The sequence below is a fragment of the Gopherus evgoodei genome, chromosome 1, assembly GCF_007399415.2.
Source record: "Gopherus evgoodei ecotype Sinaloan lineage chromosome 1, rGopEvg1_v1.p, whole genome shotgun sequence".
Taxonomy (NCBI): domain Eukaryota; kingdom Metazoa; phylum Chordata; order Testudines; family Testudinidae; genus Gopherus; species Gopherus evgoodei.
Window position 1 is genome coordinate 282,179,215 of NC_044322.1, and position 27,515 is coordinate 282,206,729.

General features: G+C 46.1%; 1 protein-coding gene across 3 annotated transcripts in view; it reads left to right on the forward strand.

Annotated features, from left to right (window-relative positions):
• Positions 1 to 27,515, forward strand: part of TMCC3 (transmembrane and coiled-coil domain family 3) — a 250,306-nt gene that overhangs the window by 154,893 nt on the left and 67,898 nt on the right. The window contains exon 1 of one of the 3 annotated variants that reach the window (XM_030548539.1): positions 17,721 to 17,879. The exons of the other annotated variants lie outside the window; for them this stretch is intronic. Coding sequence (XP_030404399.1) covers positions 17,802 to 17,879 — 78 coding nt within the window. The 5' untranslated portion in view covers positions 17,721 to 17,801. Of the gene's footprint in view, positions 1 to 17,720; positions 17,880 to 27,515 lie in introns of those variants that run through there. 3 annotated transcript variants of the gene reach the window in all.

The following is a 27,515-nucleotide window of genomic DNA, read 5'->3' on the forward strand; positions in this document are numbered from 1 at the left end:
GCTGAAGATGTGAAACCTATTGAGACTGTTAACTCCACTTCATCAAGAAGGGCATAATTTTATACTGTTAGATTCCTAAGCCTTGCATATCAAAAAAGAACTCTTGGAATTTCATATGAGCCTTCAACAGGGCAATGAGCCAACCCAAAACAGCACTATTAAATTTTAAACATAATAAATAATTCATAGTCTCATGATTATTAGTATTGTGTTTAAATGTCATTTCCTCTAGCTGAGATTTCTTTTGGTTTCTGTCTAAAACCTTTATTAATTCGTAGGCCATCTAAATATAGGTTACAGTGCCAGGGTAGAATGAGGCAATATCTTATCACTTACTTTGTGGTGAAGCAGACACATTTTTAAACCTCACTAAATCTAAGTCTATGTGACTCTGTCAATCAGAAATATGGCCCTGCTTCCACAAAGCACTCACAGGTGTTTCATTTTAAACACCGGAGTAATCTCATAAGAGTACACATGTGCATTAAGCTATGCAAGTTTACAGTTATTGTGGGATTGGGCCCTTAATAGTAAGTGAATTAGTTGTGGAAATATATAGAAACATTGAGTGAGATCCTGGCCTTATTAAAGTTATTGGCAAAACTTCCATTGACATCAGTGGGGCCAGGATTTCACCCACAGAAACTTCCTTGTACATGAAAGTAAAATAAACTTAATTCCAATAAACAGCCTTGTAAAGGCCCAAAGAAAACAATGCAAAGCATCGTATTAAATGAAAAAATACGATAGGATTACATAGTCATGGCTCAGATCCCTGTGGCAACTTTTATTGTAAATTGCAGAATTCGGATGAGTAATATAGAATAATATTGTGTATTTTTAAAAGGCATTTGTTTAGGGATGGGATGGAGGAAATGACTTCTGTTGCTCAAATTAATATTATATTTGCATTGGACTTTTAATTATGCTTTCTACCTGAAATGCACATTTGGAATTGTTAGAGTATTACAGAAAACAGGTAGGACTGGGCTTCTGTATAGTTTTCCATTTTGTCGATGCAGCAAGAACCTATTGTCCCAAAGGGAATCAATAATTGCTTTGGGGGCCACGGAGCAGATTTGCACATCATTTGCAGAAACACAAATCTGGAGTAACTCTTCTAATTTCAGTGAAGCTACTCCCTATTTACACAGGTGTGACCAAAGCAGAATTTAACTGAAATTTGTTTTAGTTAAATTAGCTGTAAAGAAAACTGTATCCTGGATCTCTGAGATACAATACTTCATTAAGAAGAATGGCTCTCCTTCATTTGAGACACAAATTTACTTATCCTCACACAGACTGTTGCTGCTTTTACTCTTGTAGTTTACTAGCTTTAAAAAGTCATGAAAGTCAGGTTATTGGGAACTTTATGCAGATTAAACATAATGGATTTGCATGTTGGCCTCTCCCCTATTAATAGCTATTGTTTCAGGTCCTTATCACACAACTCAGAGACCCATCTGACATGTTTGGGCCTTGGCTGGTTAAGAGCTGCAGCTGATGAAGGGTGGATAGAAATGTCCTGTTTTTATTATGCTGATTTTAAATGGGCTATTAGACATATGTATTTAATGGCTCATTAAACAGCTTATTAGCCTGCTAGCTTACATACTTGACATTGCACTGTGTTCATGTCATTTAAAGGAGGGCTTTCATACCAGAGTGAACTAAACTTGGAAGAGAAAACTATACAATTTGTCATTGTTATGCTATACAAAGCCCACATGATCTTTATAGAGGAGAAAGCAAAAACACTGCATTTATTGAAAATACGACAGTTAGCATATGCTTTTTAGTCTCTCTCACATACACACACACTCACTCACTCAGGGTACGTCTACACTACGGGGTTATTCCGATTTTACATAAACCGGTTTTATAAAACAGATTGTGTAAAGTCGAGTGCACGCAGCCACACTAAGCACATTAATTCAGTGGTGTGGTCCGAGGCTAGCGTCGATTTCCGGAGCGTTGCACTGTGGGTAGCTATTCCATAGCTATCCCATAGTTCCCACAGTCTCCCTTGCCCCTTAGAATTCTGGGTTGAGAGCCCAGTGGCTGATGGGGCAAAAATCATTGTCGCGGGTGGCTCTGGGTAATTGTCGTCAGTCATTCCTTCCTCCGGGAAAGCAACGGCAGACAATCATTTCGTGCCCTTTTTCCTTGGATAGCCCTGGCAGACGCCATAGCACGGCAACTATGGAGCCTGTTCAGCTTTTTTTTTTTACAGTCACCGTATGTGTACTGGATGCCGCGGACAGAGGTGATACTGCAGCGCTACACAGCAGCATTAATTTGCTTTTGCTTGATAGCAGAGACGGTTACCAGTCGTTCTGTACCGTCTTCTGCCAGTGTAATTTGGCAATGAGATGACGGTTATTTGTCTTTCTGTGCTGTCTGCTGCTATCATGGGTGCCCCTGGCTGAGATCGGCCGGGGGCGCAAAAGCAAAACTGGGAATGACTCCCCGAGTCAATCCCTCCTTTATGGTTTCTAAAAATAGTCAGTCCTGCCTAGAATATGGGGCAAATGTACTAGAGAAGCAGTGTATCAGAGAGCACAGCTGCTCTGTGTTAGATCCCGCAGAAATAATGAGCTACATGCCATTCACGGCATGCCCTGCAACAACCCCACCCGTTGCTTCCCTCCTCCCCCAACCTTCCTAGGCTACCGTGGCAGTGTCCCCCCCATTTGTGTCATGAAGTAATAAAGAATGCAGGAATAAGAAACTGAGTTTTTAGTGACATAAAATGAGGGGGAGGCAGTCTCCTGGTGCTATGATAGTCCAGGCAAGACATTAAGCGGTGTGTGGGAGAGGAGCCCAGCATCCCACCGCTACGATAGTCCAGGCAGTACAGAATCTTTTCTTTTCACATGAAAGGGAGGGGGCTGATTGAAGCTCAGCCCCCAGTTGCTATGATGAAGATGGTTACCAGCCGTTCTGTACCATCTACTGGGAATGACCGGGAGTCATTCCTATTTTCACCCAGGCGCCCCCGGCCAGCCTCACGTGAAGCCAGCCAGGAGCACTCACAGGTTGATAAGAAGGACGGTTACCAGTCCTACTGCACCGTCTGCCACCGGGGAGGGGAGAGGAGTGGATACTGCTCTTCACTGCTGCAGCATCGCGTCTACCAGCAGCATTCAGTAGACATAGGGTGACGTTGAAAAAAGTCAAGAAACGATTTCTTTCCCTTTTCTTTCATGTGGTGGGGGGGGCGAGGGAGTAAATTGACGACGTAGTCCCTGAACTACGCCGGACAATGTGTTTGACCCTACAGGTACTGGGAGCTCAGCCAAGAATGCAAATACTTTTCGGAGACTGCTGTAGACTGTGAGATAGCTGGAGTCCTCAGTACCCCCTCCCTCCCTCCATGAGCGTCTGTTTGAGTCTCTGGCTTCCCGTTATGCTTGTCACGCAGCACTGTGTAGCCTGTAGATTTTTTTTTCAAATGCATTTCGTCTTCTGTAATGGAACTCTTATAGAACAGATTTGTTTCCCCATACAGCGATCAGTTTCAGTATCTCCCGTATGGTCCATGCTGGAGCTCTTTTTGAATTTGGGACTGCATTGCCACCCATGCTGATCAGAGCTCTATGCCGGGCAAACAGGAAATGAAAATCAAAAATTCGCAGGGCTTTTCCTGTTTACCTGGCCACTGCATCCGAGCTGAGATTGCTGTCCAGAGTGGTCACAGTGGTGCACTGTGGGATACCGCCCAGAGGCCAATACCGTCGATTTGCGGCCACACTAACCCTAATCCGATATGGTAATACCGATTTTAGCGCTACTCCTCTCGTTGGGGAGGAGTACAGAAACCGATATAAAAAGCCCTTTATATCGATATAAAGGGCCTCGTAATGTGGACGGGTACAGCGTTAAATCGGTTTAATGCTGCTAAAATCGGTTTAAACGCGTAGTGTAGACCAGGCCTAACTCTCCTGCCAATTGACGTTTATAGTTACCAGTCTGTTGTAACTCAAGTCAATCTAATGGCTAGTTAGATTGAGCAGGAGTGAGGAACTGGGCTCTTGTTGGTCACGATTCGATGCTCTGAGTCTTTACAGGACTGAACCCAGAGTTCCATGGCAAAACACCCCAGCTTTATAGTTGTAAATTCCCATTTGAGGCCATGCATTTTGCAATGTCCTCCTGTAATCATTAGTTCTTAAGTGGTGTTAATCTTGGGGTTTTCTGCTGTTATCATTTGATGGTTATTGTCGGGCTTCCCATCGTTATCTCCTATTTGTTGTCTCGCCTTCGGGGGTGCCAGCCTCACCTCTGAGGTCATCAATGCTGCTAACATGTTTAGCATCTAATACAGTGGATGTTTTCTGATTTTCTCCTGGTTTTTCCAAGTCTCTCACTTTTTCTTGACCATCTGAGCATTTGTGATGGCTTTTACACCTTATCTTTTCCTGATGCATGCATTCCTCATTCGCACAAACAATCTCTTTAAAGTATTTTATATTCAGCAGAATACATTGTAAATCAAGCCTTGCTAAATCTTATGACTAAAACAATTCACATTGGGGCTTCAGGCCCTCAACATTCCTCTAATCTCCTTAACATAGACACAATACAAGATCCTGTTTGTTACTTACTAAAACCTTAAAACAAAGAAATGTATATTTAACTAGAGTGCCTAATTTGTAATACATATAGGAAACCATAGCAGACATCAGAACTTATCCTAAAACAAAAGGGTGTCCATAATCAGTCATAAGGATTGTTCTAGTCTGTCATTCCTTTCTGCTGTTCAAAAAGAGTGGCTGACAGGATCAAATCAGATCATACATTAATTCTCATAGTACAATTATAAAATCCTGCTCCTACATCATCAGTGTTCCCTTTGTTAGTACTAAAGGAACTTGGGTCTTATTCTCCTGTCACTTACTCCAGTGTAAATCAGGAGTAACTCCATTGAAGCCAGTGGAGTTGCATCCGTTGTGCACGACTTAGTGAAAGGAGATTCAGGTTCACTTACCTTGCCAGTAATTTCCCTATCCCCTCACGATCCAGTGTCATTTTCTGGCTGACTTGCAAAGAAGTCCTAATACTGTGTTTCACATCATTGTCTTTTGCTATGGAAATAATTGATGTCATACATTTACTACTATAATATTTATGCAGTTCCATGGTACTTTGAATTTGACATTCCCTGCCAAGAAGAATTTACAGTCTAAGCCCCGATCTTGTGAACATTTTTGTGTAAAGTTATGAACGTGCCTAAAGGGAAAGTCTACAATACAAAATTAAGTCGATGTGAGTTAGGTTGACCTAGAACCGCCAGAGTAATTAAATTGGCTCTTTGTGTCCCACCGTCTGTCGGCGGTGCGCGTCCTCACCAGGAGCACTCACACTGACTCATGCGGGAGCAGGGCTCCAGCTATCAGCCCCCCACAGGGCGGCAGGGCTCGGGCTGTCAAAGGCAGCAACAGGCAATGTCAGCTACACAGTGTCTACACGGACACTGCGTCGACCTAACTACATGGACCAAAGAGCTACGCCTCGCACGGAGATACTGTGATTAGGTAGGCATAGTGGGTGAGTTAAATTGGCAGGAGGAACATTGTGGTGTAGATGCCTTAGATCGACCTAACTCTGTAGTGTAAACCAGGCCTAAGTGTTTGAAGGACCATGGCCTAAATTCCAAGCATTCTACATTAGTGTGGCTCTAATGCTACAGCCTTTTAGTAATAGGGTGTGTGCAGGGATGTGCTGTTGTTCACAGGGGCAGCTCCAGGCACCAGCACGCCAAGCGTGTGCCTGGGGCGGCAAGCCACCGGGGGCGCTCTGCTGGTTGCTGCGAGGGCGGCAGGCAGGTTGCCTTTGGCAGCGTGCCTGCGGAGATTCCGCTGGACGCGTGGCTTCAGCGGACCTCCTGCAGGCGTGCCGCTGAATCCGTGGGACCAGGGACCTCCTGCAGACAAGCTGCCGAAGGCAGCCTGCCTGCTGTGCTTGGGGCAGCAAAATACCTAGAGCCACCCCTGGTTGTTCAGGTGTAATGCCTTTGGGAGCTCAGACAAGAGTTGCCCCCAGCTTCATCATTTGAAAGGTGTCGTGTGCATTTCTCCAAACCTTGGGCAAGCTCAGATACCTATTGGGGAGGAAGGTCTGAATCCCACTGGGGAACCTAGCATCATTGCATCCCAGGAGCAATTCTTGTGCCCAGGGGCTATGCTAAGGTTTTTGTTTGTTGGTCGTTTTTTGTTTGGGCTAAAATGTCCCATTGCTACTACCACCGGTTCAGCTCTGCCAATGGTAGCAGCAGTGGGAGTGCTAGTGTAGACAGTATTCCAGGCATGTTAAGCACAGTGCCATTTAACCCTGCTCAGAACAAGTCTACATTTCAGTGTTTTTAATGGTAGTGGGTGCTGGCACCTGGTTTGCACTAGCACTACTCTGACTATTGCTACCACTATGGGTAGCAACAGTGGGGAGTTATTTAGCATAAATATCCCATAGGAAATAAGGCCAGGGAGCACAAGAACTGAAATTGTGACAAGGCCTACACTGGGGCACAAGTGGTGGAGGGCCGGAAGGGGGATGGCTTCTTTCACTGTCTTCTGTGCTTTATGCTCCTTCCACACACCTGAACAGAAGTTAGGCACAGTCCACTTGTATGAGTTTACTACTGGGTCAGATAGACAATGGGCATTAAGAGCTCAAACACTCATATACACAAAAATAGCTTTGGTGAGTGGAAAACACAGCAAGAGATTCTTAATCCAAAAAAGACCTGAAAGGAAATAGATGTAAAGTTTTAGTCTGAAATTTCTGAATTTTTATCAGCATCACCATTCCAGAGCAACAAAGTGATTAGTAAACTTCACCCTGGTTTCATGGCAGCTGGACTGTGCACTGGTAATGAGAATATCTCATTTCCAGTGGGTGTAAAAGGCTCACACTTTGGCAGATACAAACTGGGACTGCTGCTAAGACAACATGCTCATGGATAACTGGATGTATGGCTTATTATATCAATCTGTAACCCAGTAGCCCCTCCACCCCTTTTTGTCCTTTGTCTACGAGGATGTTAATGGGCCACTTCAACTTGAATGGTCCCTTAGGCTATGTGCTAACTACTTATGCTAAATTATCTGTTCCAAGGGTGTGGGAGCCTTCCCAAAAGTTGAGGGGCCAGGGCCCCCGGCCCTTGGCCAAGTGGCAGCAAAGCCAGAGAGCCCACCCCCTCACACTGAAAGCAGCCTCCTGCCTGTCTCTCTTCCCTCGGGGTCCCTCACCCAGGGCAGGTGGAGGGACCCAGATTCCCCACAGCTGGCCATGTGGCTCTTACCCTGACCTGGCTCTGGAGTCACAGCCTGGCCATGTTAAGAGCCGCACGGACAGCTGTAGGGAGCCATGGCAGACACTCGACCTGTCCGTGGTGTGGGGGGCCCAACAAGAGCAGCCCTCAGCCCATGTCCCTGCCCCCTGGGCCTCCCGCACAGCTCATACCAAAGCTGGGCTGTGGCTCCAAGCCCTGCCCCTCCGGCCGGAGCCAGGCTGGGGAGAGCCAAGTGGGCAGCTGTGAGGAGCCATCGTGGACTCTTCACCTCCACCTGCCCTGTACCGGGTAGGGAGCCCAGGAGGCAGGGACATAGGCCAGGGGCTGCTCCCAGCCCGTGTCCGGGCTGCCACACCGGGCTTCACGCTGGCCTGGATGTGGGGTGGGGGGGAAGTGGAGGGGAAAGGATGAAGTCTGCCCCAGCAAAAAGTGGACTGGCCAGGTCCGTCCACTTTCCAAAAGTGGGAGGGCCACGGCCCCTTGCCCCCACCTCTCCATTCTGGTGCCACTGATCTGTTCTATTTTGTATTTAACTGTGACACTCTGAGTACCTTTTCCAAACCTAAGAACTCTGTGTAGCTCGAAAGTTTCTCTCTCACCAACAGAAGCAGGTCCAATAAAATATATTACCTCACTCACCTTGTCTCTTTGAGTCCTATGTCATTATACAGAGTCCCATTACCTATCTGACTAGAAGTGGCACTGATAGACTCCTTCACATAAACTTTTTGCTGGAGATGGTTGCTATAGCTGATGACCTTTTGGGAAAAGGCTTTTGAGTGCATGTTAAATCTCATATGAATACTCAGTACTCTGTGTATGGAACAAAAGTTCCCATTGTAGGAGGAGAGGAGACCTCTGCCTTTTCAATGATTCTGCCTCTGCCAATACTGGATACTGTGCGTAATATTTCTTCTGCCAACAATAAAGTACTGCATATAACAGCACTTTTCATCCCTTGATCTTAAAGGTCTTCACGAAGTAGGTATCATTGTCTCCACTTTACAGATCGGGTAATGAAAACACAGAGAGATCAAGTGATCTGCCCAAGGTCAAACAGCTGAAGAGGTAGGAACAGAACCAGTCTGATTCCCAGTCCAACCCCACCCACTGGATCACCCTGCCTCCCATTTCTATAAAGAGAATCTTCTGCTGCTCCTCCAGCTACTTTGTGCTCCAGAGGCAATACAAAGCAGCCAGAGCCAGGGCTGAAAATCTGCCCTTCTCTGTGTAGAACCACAGATTGTGGGTTCCCACTTATGTGCCTTAATATCTTTTTAGTTTCTCCAAATATCCTGCATGGTATTTGTAAATCCTACTCCCATTCCCAATTCACTTATTTTTAAAAGGTCATTTCATGAATAGATGAGAAAAGCAGTGGAAGTGTCAGAAGTTATGGATTGTGGATAGTGTCAGTACAGTATTGACAAGGGAGAAAACTGGAAAAGGATGGAATTGGAGTGTGTCTTTGAGAACAGTAAGTCAGTGAATGCTTATGAGAAATTTGAACTTTAAAAATGATATGATGGATGGCTAGGATGTTTTCACATTGTTTTCTCATAAACTTAACCATACAACTGAATTTTATAAAGTAGCTGGTGAAAACTACAGGAAGATAAGAGAATTTATCTACTGGTCACCAGTACTATATATGCCACTTTTAATCTAACTTCATATTCTTTAAGTGATGTTGCCAATATCAGGACAAAAATGGACACACAGATTTACACTGATGTGCATATACAAACTGAGAAATGAAGTGTGGTTTCTGAGATTAATGCAGAGAGAACATTTCATGGGGCCGGGAGAAATTCTGTGTTCATTTAACTGCTATGTTAAAGAGGTGTATCTCTACTTTAGGGGTGGGGAAGGGACATTGCACAAAGCAGGGGGTGGGGTGGTTGGAATGGGTATTTTGGCTGTACTCAGCCAAGAAAAATTAAATATATTCAGTGACTATACTGTAGGATAATAGAGTCCAGGTGTTTATGTTATAGCCCATGGAGAATGTAGTAGTACATTAGTGAGAGTAGGGGAGGGAGAAGGAAGAAAGAGCAGCATTAGATTGGCTAGAACAGAGCTGGGCAAACTATGGGCCGCATTCGGCCTGACAGCTGTTTTAATCCAGCCATTGAGCTCCCGCTGGGGAGCAAGATCTGGGGCTTGCCCTGCTCCAGCGCTCCAGCTGGGGAGCAGGGTCAGAGGCCGCTCTGCACGGCTCCTGGAAACAGCAGCATGTCCCTCCTCCAGCTCCTATGCGTAGGGGCAGCCCAGGAGGCTCCGCTCCGCATGCTGCCCCCACCCCAAGTGCCACCCCTACAGCTCCCATTGGCCAGGAACCACAGCCAATGGAAGCTGCAGGGGTGGCGCCTGTGGATGGAGCAGCACACAGCAGAGCCACTTGGCTGCACCTTCATGTAGGAGCTGCAGGAGGGACATGCTGCCACTTCTGGGAGCTGCTTGAGGCAAGTACTGCCCCTCCCCTGCACTCCTGAGCCACCGCCTCGCACCCCAACCCCCTGTCCCAACCCTGATCCCCCTCCCACCCTCCAAACCCCTCATCCCCAGCCCCACCCAGAGCCCTCCCCACCTCCCCTGCACACCACCCACCCTTCCCCAGCCCAGAGCGCCCCCTTGCACTCTGAACTCCTCATTTCTGGCCCCACCCCAGAGCCCACACCCCCTCCTATACCCCAACCCCAATTTCGTGAACATTCATGGCCTGCCATACAATTTCTATACCCAGATGTGGCCCTCAGGCCAAAAAGTTTGCCCACCTCTGGGCTAGAACCTTAAATGGTACCTCTAGACCTGCTTGCATTGTGAAAATATAGTCTGGAACTTGCCTCTTCCTTCCATCTTCTTTCAAATGGAGGTGATGCAAAGAACTACTTACTAGATCTGATTGGTAATCATGTCTTTAATGCAATTTCTAGGTCATGTGGAGTTAAACACATTATTCCGTCTCCTCCTAATCCCCTTTACCAGAAACACTGCTTACTTTGTGCACGTATCATTCCACCAACGAACACGGCCTGCAGCATGCACGTTATTTATTACTTGTGTGGTGCTGCCCTGTCTCCCTCTTTTGTGGAGGGAATTGTAGGTTCCATCATTTTGTGGCCTCTTCAAACTTTTGCAAGAACTAGGAATAGAACAAGTTCTATATTGTTAAATAGACTGGCACTTGAGGCTTTCTGTATGTCCCTTCTCCAACTACTTATCTCCCAAACATTTTGCTCAGCTGAATTTGGGAAGAATATAAGATCCTGCATGCTGCTGAAGAAATGAAGGGGACTAGGTAATGTGGAAGCTCCTTCCTTGGATCTGTAAATTGCATAATCTGCTTCAGAAATGCATGGTTGTGGACTTTGCTATGAAAATCTGGGAACTAATGCTTCTTCCATTCTTTATTGTCCCATTATTAATTATTATTGTATTACCATAGCACTTAGGAGCCCCAGTCATGGAGCAGGACTGCATTGTGCTAGGAACTGTGCAAACACAGAACAAAAAGACAGTCTCTGGCCCAAAAAGCTTTGTCCCCACACTCTAAACCAACCCCCCAAACATGTTTTGGATAATGAACCTTACTTCTGTGTTTATGTTGAGGACCTGAAGAAAGCCAACACTTATTTTAAAGCATCTGCACAACAGCCTTCCAACTTCAACTACTGCCTTTGTCTTACAGCTACATAAAAGCTGCTGAGTGGAATGGCAGATAAGCACTTATGTACAGTTATACTGTATGATTTTGCCTACATGAATAAATCTATGGAGCAAATTGTTGTTTTCCTTTACACTAGAAGACCCACTGACTACTCAATTTGGCCCAATATTTGGAGATAACTGAAAAAAAAATGAGTTATTAGAGTAACAGAAGTAAAACCTACTAAAGGAGTGAGTTCTAGTTATCTTTTCTTTTTATTTGAGACTCAGAATATTTCCTAATGTTTTACTACATGAAAACTAACTAGGCTCTTGTGTCACATAATTAACCCTCAACAGCAAATCTTGTTTCATACACAATGCTACTGAATTTCAGGTTTAACAAACAAAATGTAAAATGGGCAATAAATCACTCAAGGGTGTGTGAGTTTAATGAGATGTATATGTATGCAGGCCACCGGGGTGCTGTTCCCTGAAGCTTGAGAACAAAGGTGGTGTGACACCAGCCCCAGCGCCAAGAAGTGCATTCACATGCACTTCATGAGAACTGAATGTGAAATCCTGCTCTTGTTACTACAGCGTGAAACTGAAACAACTCCAGATTTACACTAGTGTAACTTGGAGCAGAATTTGATCCCTGAACTGTTTAATTATTGCACTTAGGAGGGGAAAAATTGTAAAAGCCTCCTGCAACATAAATGAGTAACTCCACAAAATGCTTTTATTTCTACATTGCTCCTGTTTTTAAGGTATTAGTTTAAATGTATTCATCTAATAGGATATTCAAAACACTTTTGGACTAGGTATGCTATACTTAGATGTCACTGGAAAGTATATTTTCCTTAGATTTGCATAATGCTTGCAGATTTATTTCTGACTTCCATTTTCTATTATATGTAAAGATTTATCTCCATACTGGTAATGTACAGTGCTGATAAGAAAAATATCAATGCAAGTTGGGTGCCTAACTCAACTCCTCTGAAAATCTGTGCCCTGTTTATTTTGTAGATTTGCTAGACCCTGTAAAGCAGGTGTTATGTTAAAAGGAATGGCTCCTGAGTGCTCCACAGTGGTGGCACTGAAATGTTCAACAGAACTCAGTGTTGCCAATGTCAAGAGATCAAAAATCATGAGTCAGGCCCTCAAAATCATGAGATCTTAAAAAATAAAAAATGTCAGATTCTTCTTATTTGTCTTTTCCATTTTTTGTCCGCAACCATGAGGGCTTGAAACTTAACTACTTTTTTTATTTTATTTTAGTGAAAGCTGAGATTGTCACATAATCACTGGCCTTGAGAAGCTGGAGCTTTCAGAAAAACTCCAAATATAGTGAGAGTTGACAACACTGGGAATGTGGTGTTCTGACCTCAGCCCAGCTGCGACCACCAGATAAATTACCACACAGTACTCTTTTTTTGAAGGGAGACACAGAGGACAAAATAGTAGCTGAGCAAGAGTTAGGGTATATCTACATTACAGAGACTACACCAGCCTCTGGTGCTGGAGCTATACAGGCATAACCCCATAGTGCAGAAGCAGCCCACACTGATGGAAAGGGTTTTTCTGAATCTGTGGGAACACCACCCACCTCCCCAAGCAAGAACAGCTGTGGGCTGTTCTACACTAGAAAGTTATGTAGACCTAGCGACATCATTCAGAGGTGAAAAATCCACACCACTGAGTGATGTAATTAAGCCTAACTCCTGATGTAGACACTGCTAGGTTGGCGGAAGAATTTGCCCATCTACCTAGAGAGCACCTCTCGGGGAGGTAGATTAACTACACTGACGGGGTGTTGCTGTAGTGAATGTCCACACAGAAGCGCTACAGCAGCATACCTTTTTTAGAATGTAAGAATGGCCATACTGGGTCAGACCAATAGTTCATCTAGCCCATCATCCTATCTTTGCTTCTCTCCACTATGAAAACTGACTGTTAATTCTGCCCTTTGTTTCCTATCGATTAACCAATTACTGATCCATGAGAGGACTTTCCCTCTTATCCCTTGACTGTCTACTTTGCTTAAGAGCCTTTGATGAGGGACCTTGTCAAATGCTTTCTGAAAGTCCAAGTAAACTGTATCCATTGAATCAGCCTTGTCCACATGTTTGTTGACCCTCTCAAAGAACTGTAATTCTTGGTGAGGATGATTTCTCTTTATAAAAGCTGTGTTGACTCTTCCCCAACAGATTGTCTTCATCTATGTGTCTGACATTTCTGTTCTTTATTATCGTTTCAAACAATTTGCCTGGTAATGAAGTTAGGCTTACTGGTTTGTAATTGCCACGATTGCCTCTGGAGCCTTTTTAAAAAAAATCTGCATCACACTAGCTATCCTCCAATCAGCTAGTACAGAAGCTAATTTAAGTGATAACCATCAGGAATTCTCATGACAAATTTTTTGGTTACCTCAGAATGTAGCCACTAATTCTTGCTGGTGGCCACTCTGATACTTTTCTCTAAAATACTTAACTTTAGGAAAAACAAATATGTACATATACACATCCAAAACATTGTAATTTATTTATTGCTAGCTAGTATGTTTAAAAACTGATATCACTTTTCACAGCAGACTTGCTAGCTAGTAAGTCTATTGTGAAGTTTGTGCTATTAGCCCTGACACAAATTAAGCACTGGATGGCAGAAGGGGGAGGCAGCGGGGCCCCAGGGCATGAGGGGATGGATGGGAGAATTAGGGGAGGGAATGGGGGCCAGGGGTGGGGAGTTGGAGCTGCCCCAGGGTTGGAGCCCAAAGCCCTACCATCCCCAGGAACTCACTGGCCACCCATTCCTCCAGCATTGTGCCCCATGTGTCTCCAAAGGTGGTGCAAGGTGCCGAGCCCTGCTGGCGGCCCAAGCAACCAACCCCAAGGTGTTGCATCCAGGAGCAACAGGGGAGGGGTGGGTGCCACTGATTCTCTTCCCCTCACTCTCCCCGAGGCCCCAAGAAAAGCTACTGGCGACCATATGCAGCCATGGTGGCCGCATTTGAGAAACGCTGTTACATACTCTAATTAGTAGTCCAGCAATTTCATATTTGAGTTCCTTCAGAACTCTTGGGTGAATCCCATCTGACCATGGGCACTTATTACTGTTTAAATTTATCAATTTGTTTCAGAACCTCCTCTAGGGACACCTCAATCTGGGACAGTTCCTCAGATTTGTCACTTAAAAAGAATGGCTCATGTGTGGGAATCCTCCTCACATCCTCTGCAGTAAAGACTGATGCAAAGAATTGATTTAGCTTCTCTACAATGGCCTTGTCTTCCTTAAAGAATGATCTTATAATTAAGGCACTAGACTCTATGGCAGGAGAACTGAGTTTTATTTCTGGATTTGATGTGCACTTTCTGTGTGGCTTTGAGCTAGTCGCCTGCAATACTTTAGCTTCCCTCATCTGTAAAATGGGCATTAACATATTTCTTGTCTTCACTGAGGTTTTGTGAAGGGTAAATGCACTAATTGTATGTGGGACAATCAAATACTAAAGTTGATGAGCATCACCGAATGCCCCCTAAGTAATTACAGCAATAAACAAATGTTATTCTTCTGATTTATCTTACTCTGCTTTCAAAGCCACATACTCTAACATGACACCATTACCGTGCATTATGAAGAAGAGTTCAATTTCACGTATGCTTCCATAGTGCTTAAAAATTGATGCAAGAACAGAGGAACTCTCCCATTTGTCATCATGGAGTTGCATCTTTATTATTTATAGCTACAAACACAGGATTTAGACAGGAGATTAAATAGTCTTTAATGAAATTGTTCAAAATACTGAAGAGCACTGATAACAATCAGATTTTTTCTCACTCATTTGCTTAATTCTGTTTCTTGCTAGCTATTAAATAATATGTTTAATACAAAAGGTGAAAAAGTCAACACCCTTTAACAGCACTAGGGAGAAACTTTCAGCTGGGAATGTAAGAGGACTTGGCCCACAGAAATGTTGGGGCTATTTGATTCCCCTGATTCTAACAGTTCTCTTTTTTGTATTTGTATGTATAAAGTGAGCGAATCTGGCCTGACATGTTGCAAGATAAAACACAGAACCCCATTATACCCTTTTTACAGTCATTTCTCAGCATATAAGTGCTCTTTTAAGAGGTTTCTGGAGCTCCTATTTAAACAGATGACATTCTGCTATGTTGTGGGGCTGAAATGTGTGGAAACAATAGCAACACTAGTGATAATAGTGTGATTTATAGAAGAGATAGAAAATAAACATCCTAATCTTTTTTGTGGGGGAAACTATGTAGGGTAAAAATAATTCACAACCTGTTAAATGGAGACAGTCTTGGGCCATACCTGCTCTCAATCCACACATGCTGAATTTCCTACTGAAATTATCTCCTGGAAAGATGAGCAGAGGCACATCACTAGCAGAATAAGAACTCTGATTTATGGAAAGTGAATGCTATATGGCACAGTTCCTTCTATTTCATATTTTATAGCTCAAAGAATCATATGACCATAACATCAGCTGACCCATAACATCAGCAAACTCGTCACATTAGCTATCCGCCAGTCATCTGGTACTGAGACTGTTAACTGATAGGTTACATACCACAGTTAGTAGTTCTGCAATTATATATTTTACTTCCTTCAGAAATCTTGGATAAATATTATGTGGTCCTTGTGACTTGTTACTGTTTGATCAATTTCTTCCTAAGCCGCCTCTGTTGACACCTCAGTCTGGGACAGTTCCTCAAATCTGTCACTTAAAAAGAATGGTGCAGGTGTGGGGATCTTCCTCACATTCTCTGCAGTGAAGACTGATGCAAAGAATTCATTTAGCTTCTCCACCTTGTCTTCCTCAAGTACCCCTTTAGCACCTTGGTCATCCAGTGTCCCTACTGAATGTTTGGTAAGCTTTCTGCTTCTGATGTAATTAAAAAATGTGCTGTTCTTGATTCTTTTGCTAGTTGCTCTTCAAATTCTTTTTCAGCCTGCCTAATTATACTGCAGTGCAGCAGCTGTAGCCTTTCTAGTGTGGACATACACTATATTGATGGAAGCATTGGACATTGGTGGACACTTACACCTGGAAATTAGGTCAGTAGAACTACCTCGCTCTACACCCATGAGCGACACAGTTAAACTGATCTAACCTGGGCTGTAGACAGTGCTAGGTCGACAGGAGAGTTCTCCTGTGACCTAGCTATGGCCTCTTAGCGAGGTGGAATACTTGTGTTGATGGGAGAATGCTTGCCTTTGGTCTAAGTCAGCCTAGGTGGTGATTGGGGGGGAGAGGGGGAAGTATTGGCCCCTCCCCGGTCTGCAAGTAGGGGTCGGGCCCTGCCCGCCTCTGGAGAAACAAACGCCAGAGGAGCAGACAACTGGTGTGAGTGGCGAACCTTCCTGTGGGCAGTAGGGCTCAGGCTTCTGGCTTCAGCCCTGGGGTGGCAGGAGGCAAGCTTTGGCCATGTGGTGGCAGGCTCTGGCCACTAGGCTTCAGGCTTACCACCACCCTCATCGCCTCTGGCCCCTGCTGCCTTCCCTTGTTCCTGATCCATCCTCCCTACCCCCTCTCCATCCAAGGCTTAATTTGTCCCCCCGCTTGCCAGGGCTGAGTTAAGTCTGCTGTGAAAAGTGATATTTGCAAAAGAAACAACAACAACAACAACAAAAAGGACAACATAATAAATAATATATGGAGATATACCCTATCTGATAGAACTGGAAGGGACCCTGCAAGGTCATTGAATCCAGCCCCCTGCCTTCACTAGCAGGACCAAGTACTAATTTTGTCCCAGATCCCTAAGTGGCCCCCTCAAGGATTAAACTCACAACCCTGGGTTGGCCAATACTCAAACCACTGAGCTATCCCTCCCCCCACATGCAAAACACCTTATTTGTGTTTCTATTCTGTTTAGGTCCAGTAAGGAACAGGGATGCCTGTATGATGTTGTTATTGGGTCTGGGGGGAAAAAAAACCCCACGTAAAAAAATTACAATATTTGGACAGGTACGTGTGCATATTTATTTGTTTTTCCTGGAGTTAATTAAGTTTTTTGGAAAAATTGTCAAGTGCAGCAAGACCTGGTGGCTGCACGCTGAGGCCACCAAACAATGTGTTGTGAGAACCCCAGGTTAGGTCATGTGTACAGGGAAGCGCTATTGTGGTGCTGCTGCGGTGTTGTCAGTGCAGACAAGCCCTTAGCCCTGGGAGGGAGAGGCGAGCGGAGGGCTTAGCTAGTACAAGTCCTGTCTAGCCAGTGCCTCTCACCCAGGAGCACTAAACGGACCCCTAGATGTAAACGGGCTGAAAGGCGAGAGCAGGGCAGTTTTGGTATCTCGTCCCTGGCTGAATGGAAGGGCGGGGAGACGCGAATGAAACCGGGAGCAGAGCGAGGGCCATCGCCCCTGCCGTGTGCAGGCTGAGCCCCTGGGCTGCCCGGGAGCAACACGGCGACAGGAGCCTGCTAGAAAACGGGTTGGGCCCCTTTCAGCCAAGCGCCGGTGTCTCCCTCCCCGAGAGCCGCTGTCTCGCTCAGCAGCGCCCTGCCCCCGCAGCCTCCGGCGCTGGGAATGAAGCCCGGCGCTGCTGCGGGACTGGTTTGCCCAGGGAGCGGCCCCAGCTCTCTCGGCGCCCCAGGCAGGGGCGCGGCTGCCGGAGGGTTAACGGGGTTACGGGCGGGGGCAGGAGGAGCAGCTGCCGGGCGTGTCCGCCGCTGGCGCACCGGGCTGCAGCCGGGGCGGGAGGAGGCAGAAGCGCCGAGGCGGCGAAGCCGGGCTCCCCTGCTCAGGCGCAGCTCCCGGCGGCGCTGCTGGGGCTCGGGCTGCCCGGGGGACGGGCAAGGCGGCGCCAGGGGAACAGCCGCTCGGGGGCACCATGCCTGGAAGCGACACCGGCCTGGCTGTGGACAGGACTTACTCGGACCCGGAGAGGCAGCAGCGCGCCAAGACCCGGGTAATTCCCCTCTCGCCGCGGGGGCTAGTCTCCCCCGCGCCACTGCAGCGCTTGGCTCTCGCGTAGCAGGGGCTGCCCGGCGTCCCGCGGGGCTTGGTCCGGCCGCCCTGCGGGTCTGGATTGGCAGTGGCTGGCCCCGGGGGTTCCCCTCAGGTGCAGAGAGCTGTGCGCCTTGGGGGCTGACAAGGCGCCTGGCAGCCAACCCGACCGCTTCGGCCACTGTCCGGGTCATCTCACAGTTCAGCGCCTCTCGGCCCGGAGCAGCCGCTGGGTGCCTGGGCAGAGCACACACCTGGCGCGCCGCTCCACTGCTCCGCGCGCCGGACTGCACTGGCGGCGGGGTGCTGGTCGTGGCTGGAGGTTAGTGGGAGCGCGGCGGGTGAGGGGTTCAGGGCCGGCGCGTACCACGCTAAGTTCCAGTCCAAAGGTAACAAACCAGCTTGTTCCCCCCCCCCCCGAGGACTAAGAGCCGCGGCCGTTGTGGGGCTCGCAGCTGTGTATTTTTTTTTTTTTTTTTGAAGCGAGGTCAACAAATTGAGAGACTGAGGAACTGCCATGTAAGAAGCCCGCTGCAGCTCTGGGTAGCGTAAGCAGTGGCAGCGTGAGCCTTGCATTCAGATGTGCTTTTGAAAACATGCTCTCGGTTGAAACCTGGACCAAAACTTCGGTTCTCTATTTTTAAATAAATATCACAAAAGAGCTAACTTCGATGACTATTTTTTGTAACGTAAAGGAAAACTTTCAATGAACTTTCCCATTCCGTGTTTAGAACCCAAACATTGTTTCATTGCTGTGTTACGTAAGAGACTGAAAATGAGTGACTGTTGACAGACTGTAGAAACTGAAGTTTAAGATAAAGTCACTAAAGACACTAGCTCAAGCTGAGAGTAATGGAAAACAACTACAAAGAGTGAACGGAAAACTAGCCGTTTAATTCTTTGAATATTACCTGTTCGTGCTTGTACACCCTCAGAAGTCTCAGATGTCTCCCTCAGAAATTCCATAGGTAATACAAGCAAAGGCTCGTTTATTTCAGTCTCTGTTAAAGTGAAGATCTGCAGAGCAAATGATTTTTCTACAGTAGGGAGCAATTATTACTGCTCACTCCATCCCCTCTCCCTCCCCTGGTCGTTCTCCTCCAGCCTCACTCACTCCCTCATTTTCACCAGGCTGGGAAGGGTCCCTTTTCGACCTGGTTGTTTGATTGAAAACTGGACACCTGGCAACCTACATGCTAAAATTACTTCTAAGAGGGTTGGAGCAATGTATTTATATACTATAGATTCCATGATGTACAATTTCATTGGGGGAATTTTTCTCATGGTGCAGTGGAGGTTATATTTCTCTTGTCTGATTATTTTGTGTATTTTTTAAAAAGACAGCATGATGTCTGCATGTACATGCACCTGTTATATTAGTGATCATAATATGTGTGTGTAATTACATGTATGACTGCAGTATGGATGGGACTAATGATTTGGCTAGCTTGTGTACAAATTTCCAGCTACCTGTTCATTTTAAGCAGGTGAAGTACTCTCTGTATTTATGACTCTGGTTAAGCAAAAGAAAGCAACACTGCTCTTCATTGTATTGTAATTTTCTCTTGCTGGCTCTGGCTGTGGGCAAAAATAGCTGTTCTGCTTTCTCTCTTCTAGGGAGACAAGATATTTAGTGCTTCAAAATAAATGAGCTTCACAGCTTGAAGTACTTGGATTATTTATCTGTGGAGGAAGACTGCTTCGTTTCCCTGTATAGAATGCTAGTCTTTCTTTCTACCCCTCCCATCTCATTAAATGACACTGCTAGACAAGAGATAGTGTGCTTCAGATTGTTTCTGCATAATGAAATGTTTTAAATTAAGTAACCGCATTCACTGTGGCTTTTACTGTTGGTATGCTATCAGCATATCATGGCCTTTGCACTATAAATTTGACACACGTTATACATAAACCAACAGTATTGATGTCTACTTCTTTGTATAGCGTTGAGCAAATTAGTTTTATACCTCCTAATTCTTTTCTTTCTGGAAGGTAAACATGGTATATCACTTAGTACGATGACAGAAGAAAACTTGTGTATTATTCTTGATGTGTCTTGATTTATTTGTGAATTTAAACTGAAGTCTCTTCAAACCTGCAGCTTGACTTAATAGCTCGAACAAAGCAGCATGACCAGTTTTCAGTATTGCCAACTCCAGGTGTCCAAAAATAATGAAATTTCTTTTTTATTTGCATTCTGATGGCTTAAACATCAGGGTTCATATTTTAAAGCTTTTCTCTGCAACCATGAGGACTAGAAACTTACTTTTTTTAAACGCAAGCAGAGGCGCTGATCTAATCATATGACTCTAGGAGCTAATGCTTTAAGAAAAATTCCCAATATAAAGAGACCTGTGATAAAATCAAAAAAGTTGGAAAAAACTGAGTCTTGTGTAACTGGATAGTTTTATGCATCATATGGCTGGAGGTTGGAAAAACTCTGCTCTCATTTACCCAGGACAAGTAGTTTTATCTGGATAAGTGAGCTGGATAGTTCTGGCTCATTCCCTGAGAATTGGGAAAGGAAGGAGCAGAGTAGTTCAAACTCTGCTATCCTTTAGCTGGAGGGGTTAGGGTGAGTAGGAAGCAGAGCAGCAAACCATGCTGCTGTTTTGTAGTGAAGTATGAGAAGGGGAGTGGGACAGAAGAGCAGAGCAACTGAAGCTGTGTCGAGATGGTAGAACCTCAGGAAAGGGAAGAAAAGTAATTTTTAAACTTCACTGTAGTTAACACGCCAGATGCTTTTCCTCCATTTCAGTTTCTATCTGAGACCACATAGAGAAGCCATCAGACCTCCTTGGCTTGCCTGCCAGCTAAACATCAATGACCCCGAGCTGGGAGGCAGTCCCATTTTCTATACAGTCAACACCATCGCAAAGATCCCACTTCCTAAAAGAGATGAGCACTTGAATGAAGAACAGCTGTCTCATTCTTGTCTGGGGAAATTAAATTGATGCTGGTCAAGAAGACGCAAGGTTTTGAAGAACTAGCTAGGCCACTGTTTTCTCCCCTTTCAAGGTGTCTTTTCCTCCCTAATTTATCAAAGAGGTGCAAAGCTTCAGGGTTCTGCAGAATTTAGTATCCGCATCAAGAAATTCTGTTTGCTAGGAGACTTTGCCCCATCCACCCCAGTGAGGATCTGGCCAAAGCAATCTATGCATTCATTGCTTCCATACTGGATTGCTGTAATTCTGGGGCTGAAGGTTGAAGTGATACAGAAACTTCAGATTGCACAGAATGCAGCAGCTCACCTTCTCAATAGGAAGAGCTGCTATAGTATGTCATCCCTGACTCTGAGCTCCACACCCTTCACTGGCTGGTTCCTACTCCACTTCTGGGCCTTGGTTAAGATTGTGGTACATCAACAACTGGATCTCCATGTGTAATCCACTAAAACAACTGAAGTCTTTTGGAACAATGCAGTTAACAAAAGCCAGGCAAAGAGGTACAGGAATTCCTCATTTAAAGTCGTCCTTGTTAACGTTGTTTCAATGTTAAGTTGCTGATCAATTAGGGAACATGCTCATTTAAAGATGTGAAATGCTCCCTTCTAACGTTGTGTGGCAGCCACCTGTTTTGTCCGCTGCTTGCAGGAAGAGCAGCCCGTTGCAGCTAGCTGGTGGGTGGTTGGAACCAGGGTGGACCAGTAGCCCCCCTATCAGCTCCCCACTTCCCTAAATTCCCTGTGCAGCAGCTGTCCCCCCCCCGCCATGTGTTGCTCCCGCCCTCCGCCTTAGAGTTGCTCCCAGAGACTCCTGCTTGCTGTATGGAGGAAGAGGGGGGGCTAATGTCTCCTCCTCCCCCCTACTCCTGTACCCCGCTTACCCCTTCTTCCATAGAGCAGGGGGGATACACTACGGAGGGAGACAGTAGCTGCCATCTCAGGTCTCAGCAAGCTGATTTAATTAACCAGGCAGTGTACTTAAGCCTGGGGTCAGCTACTTAAAGTGGAAATGTACATTTTTTTTTTTAAACATACAGGCCTGGTCTACGCTATGCGTTTAAACCGATTTTAGCAGCAATAAACTGATTTAACGCTGCACCCATTCACACAATGAGGCCCTTTATATCGATATAAAGGGCTCTTTAAACTGGTTTCTGTACTCCTCCCTGATGAGAGGAGTAGCACTGAAATCAGTATTACCATATCGGATTAGGGTTAGTGTAGCCGCAAATCGATGGTATTGGCCTCCGGGTGGTATCCCACAGTGCACCATTGTGACTGCTCTGGACAGCAATCCGAACTCGGATGGACTGGCCAGGTACACAGGAAAAGCCCTGCAAATTTTTGAATTTCATTTCCTGTTTGCCCAGCGTGGAGCTCTGATCAGCACGGGTGGTGATGCAGTCCCAAATTGAAAAAGAGCTCCAGCATGGACTGTACGGGAGATACTGGATCTGATCGCTGTATGGGGAGACAAATCTGTTCTATCAGAGCTCCGTTACAGAAGACAAAATGAGAAAGCATTTGAAAAAATCTCCAGACTATGATACAGAGTCTACAGCACAGTGCTGTGTGACAAGCGTAATGGAAAGCCAAAGAATCAAATGGACGCTCATGGAGGGAGGGAGGGAGGGAGGGGGTACTGAGGACTCCAGCTATCCCACAGTCCCCACAGTCTCCAAAAAGTATTTGCATTCTTGGCTGAGTTTCCAATGCCTGTAGGGTCAAACACATTGTCCGGGGTGTTTCAGGGTATATGTCGTCAATTTACCACTTCTCCCACCCCGTGAAAGAAAAGGGGAAAAAATCATTTCCTGACTTTTTTATATGTCACCCTATGTCTACTGCATGCTGCTGGTAGATGCGATGCTGCGGCACTGAATACCAGCATCCTCTCCTCTCCTCTCCCCTCCCCTCCCCGGTGGCAGACGGTACCGTACAAAAGGACTGATAGCTGTCCTCGTCATCCCGTGAGTGCTCCTGGCTGGCCTTAGGTGAGGTCGGCTGGGGGCGCCTGGGTAAAAATAGGAATGATTCCCGGTAGATGGTACAGAACGGCTGGTAACCGTCCTCATCATAGCAACTGGGGGCTGAGTTCCATCAGCCCCCCCCCTTTCATGTCTAAAGAAAAGTTTTTGTACTGCCTGGATTATCATAGCAGTGGGATGCTGGGCTCCTCTCCCCCACACCGTTTAATGTCCTGCCTGGCCTATCGTAGCAGCTGGAGGCTACCTCCCCCTCATTTTATCTCACTAAAAACTCAGTGTTTTTATTCCTGCACTCTTTATTACTTCATCACACAAATGAGGAGACACTGCCACGGTAGCCCAGGAAGGTTGGGGGAGGAGGGGGTTGTTGCAGGGGCACCCTCTAGAATGGCATGCAGCTAATAATTTTTGCGGGATCTGACATGGAGCGGCTGTGCTCTCTGGTTCTCTAGTACACTTGCCCCATATTCTAGGCAGGACTGACTCTATTTTTAGATAAACCATAAAGGAGGGATTGACTCGGGGAGTCATTCCCATTTTTGTCTTTGCGCCCCTGGCCGACCTCAGCGAAGGTCAGCCAGGAGCACCCATGACAGCAGCAGACGGTACAGAATGACTGATAACTGTCATCTCATCGCCAATTTACAATGGCACAGCGGACAGTACAGAACGACTGGTAACTGTCTCTGCTACCTTGCAATGACAAATGAATGCTACTGTGTAGCACAGGAGTACTGCCTCTGTCAGTGGCATCCAGTACACATACAGTGACAGTGACAAAAGGCAAAATGGGCTCCATGGTTGCCATGCTATGGCATCTGCCAGGGCAATCCAGGGAAAAAGGGCGCGAAATGATTGTCTGCCGTTGCTTTCACGGAGGAAGGAATGAGTGACAACATTTACCCAGAATCACCCGCAACACTGTTTTTGCACCATCATGCATTGGGATCTCAACCCAGAATTCCAGTGGGCGGGGGAACTGCGGGAACTATGGGATAGCTATGGGATAGCTACCCACACTGCAACGCTGCAGAAATCGATGCTAGCCTCGGTACATGGACGCACACTGCCAAATTATTGTGCTTTGTGTGGCCACATGCACTCGACTTTATACAATCTGTTTTACAAAACCGGTTTATGTAAAATTGGATACCCATAGGGTGTGTGCCTCTGTCTGCCCTCCCTCCTTTCCTGCTGCCTTGTAGACTGTTGTGAGAGTTAACCTTTGAGGGCTCAGTCAGTTGATAGTTCATTTAGCAGTAAGGCATTCCCTGGCAGGGGCGGCTCTAGGTATTTTGCCACCTCAAGCACGGCAGGCAGGCCGGCTGCCTTCGGCTGCTTGCCTGCAGAAGGTCCCCGGTCCCATGGATTCGGCGGCACGCTTGCGGGAGGTCCGCCGAATCCGTGGGACCAGCGGACCCTCCGCAGGCATGCCGCTGAAGGCAGCCTGTCTGCCGCCCTCGCAGTGACCAGCAGACCATTACTCACGTTTCATAGTTGTCACAACAATTGGAATGAAATTAATACTTGGTATAACTCCATTTAGTTTCAGTAGGTTTATACCTGGGTGAATGTGGTTCACTGTGTTAAAACAATTAGTAGATATTTACTACAGTTCTACAGTACCTGGTAAATGACATGTTGTAAGATAGCAGAGCTGGTAATTCCATATGTTTGAATGTTCACTGCCCATATTCTTAACTAGTGTAAATTTTTAAAGCATTACTACATATCCAAGTGTAATGTTTTTAGGCCTTGAGTAATGCTCAACCCACATTTTTTTCTTATCAGCATTACTTTAGCCATGTTTTAAGAAACCATTGAGGACACATCATACCGTGTGTAATGCTAACAAAAATTATAGCAGGATGGTACTGGAGATTCAAAAATATATATTTTTTAATCAATGACAAATGTCTGCTTTTAAAAATTATTTCAGACAAATGACAGTCTTGCTACAAAATTCAGATCTGGTTTTCAGACAAACTCAGGGTTTCAGATTTGGGGATTTACAGCATTTGATATAGATAAATGGATCTGAACCAAAATCCTCAATGGAGCTTTATGCTACAGTAGCATAACTAGAATGTACATTTTCTGTTTATGATCAGTTTAACTAGCTATTGTAGCTCCACTGTCCACGCTATGTGCAGTGCAAAAGTAAACTGCATATATGTTGAAAAGGAGACCACACTTTTAACGTGTTTAAGTTTGATAGTCTAAGTTAATAATAGATACGCAAGTTCTTTTACAAGTGCATTTTCAGAGTGCTGGATGAAATATTTTTTCTATGAGGATTTCTATTAAAATATAATCTATAATTTTACATGTACATTTTATGAAATGGTATATTGACAGTGTCCCTTTTAAATATCAAGATATTTCTAATGAAAATATTGTAAAAAAACCCCTCCAAAATATTTTATGTCCAGACCACTTGAGCATCCGTACAAATGTTCCTACATTAGGGGAAAAAAATTCAAGATAATGTGATTAGGCAAAACACTATTCAAGCCTCGTTAAAAAGCTGATATGGCTATCATTATCTCACAGCATCTCTGAAGACTTGGGTGCCCTGTCCTGGGGTACACCTCTATCCCGATACAATGCTGTCCTTGGGAGCCAAAAAATCTTACCGCATTATAGGTAAAACTGTGTTATATCAAACTTGCTTTGATCCGCCGGAGTGTGCAGCCCCTCTCCCATCCCGGGAGCACTGCTTTACCGCATTATATCCAAATTTGTGTTATATCGAGTCACGTTATATCGGGGTAGAGGCAGTGGTGAGCTGGAGCCGGTTCCCGGGAACCCGTTAAATTTAGAAGCTCTCTTAGAACCGGTTGTCCCCCATGGGACAACTGGTTCGAAAAGGGCTTTTAAATTTAACAAACTGTAAAGCTCCAGCAGCTCCCTACCCCGCCTCGCCCCCGACCTCAGCTCACTTCTGCTTCCTCCCCAGAACGCAGGAAACCTGGGAATGCTGAGAAGAGCAGCTTTGCACAGGTGAGGGGGCGGGGAGTGAGGAGGGCTCCGAAGAGTGGCGGAGCGGCCCAGCTCCCTGGCCCCGGTCCGGCGGTGCACCCCGGCCCCGACTCCGGCTTCGCTCCTGGCCTGGTGGCGTGGCCCGGCTCCAGCCCCAGCGGCGCAGCCTGGCTCCGTCTCTGGCCCTGGCCCCAGCCAGGTGCCCCGGCTCCGGCCCTGGCAGCTTGGCCCACCTCTGGCCCCGGCCCCAGCCAGGCGCCCCGACTGGACGGCGCGTCCTGGCCCCGGCTTCAGTCTTGGCCAGGCGGCGTGCCCCAGCCCTGGCTCTGGTCCTGGTGGTGCGGCCCGGTCCCAGCCTGGCTCTGGCCCCAGCCCTGACTCCGGCTGGCCTGGCAGCATGGCTTCAGCCTGGCCCCGACTCCGGCTGGGCACCCCTAGCCGAGCGGCCCTGACCGAGCAGCTCCGGCCTGGGGCAGCACCCCTGGCTCAGCCTCCAGCGCTGTAAGGGGGCAGAAAGCAGGGAGGGGTGCTGGAAGAAGGCAGGGGAGTTTGGGAGTGGGTGGATAGGGTCTTGGTGGATAGGGGTTGGGGTGGTCAGAGGGCAAGGAACAGGGGGATTGAATGGGGGCAGGGGTTCTGGGTGGCCATCAGGAATGAGAGGAGGGATTGGATGGGGTGATGGGGGGCAGTCAGGGGGCAGGGAAGGGGGGGTGGATGGGGCAGGGGTCCTGGGGGGATGGCATAAAGGAATGTCGGGGGTTGGATGGGGCAGGAGTTCCCTGGGGCGGGAGGAGGGCATGACCCCCCTTGTAGGGTGAGGAGGAGAGAACCGGTTGTTAATTTTTTGGCAGCTCATCACTGGGTAGAGGTGTACTGTAAAATGATGGGATGCCTACTGCCAGGATGCTAGGAATAGCAGGAAAAAAAATCTAAAACTGTAGGGGAAAAAAAGAAAAGATAGCTAGGTTAGAAGGAATGCTTTTTGTTTTAGAGGATGCTCCTAACCAAATATGGATATTTCAACAATGTAATTGAAGAGTTTTTTAAATTGCTGACTTTCAAAACATTTTTAACTGAATACTCCAGTAGAACAATATTGAACAGCAGGGAGCTGACGAAGTAGATTTCTTTTGTATCCATTCAATTTCCAGATTAAATACAGCTGAAATAATAATGGCTGCTGTTGTTATTTTTTTAAAAAATTGCTAAACCAAGTGAAATAAGGTGGAATGAAAAAATTGTTACACAGTTCAGTATGTATTTTAAAATGTTTGCTTGTGTCTCAGTGTACTGCTAGTTTATGCCCCAGTCCTGTGATCTGTGCAAATAGATTCTTGTGCCCACACATATTTTGGGAGTAGATTAAAGGCCACTGTTTCCCCCCACGCGCACACACATACACTCCATTGCTCCTACAAAGGTGATTGCAAAATGGAAATGGGGACCAGAGTTCTCTTCGAAGTTTGAATGGATTTTTGACTGAGAATTTTTTGAACCTGGGTAGATGTGTGTGAACTTTGCTTTGAGTCGCTGCCAGAAAATTTTGCACAGCTCTAGCCAAAACAGTGCAATGACTCATTCCTGCTGCTATGCCCCTGGTGGATCCTTGTTACTGTGCATATTGCCTGTAGGATCAGGGTCTAAGTTAACTACTTGAAACATAGTAAAAAGATGTTTTGTATAC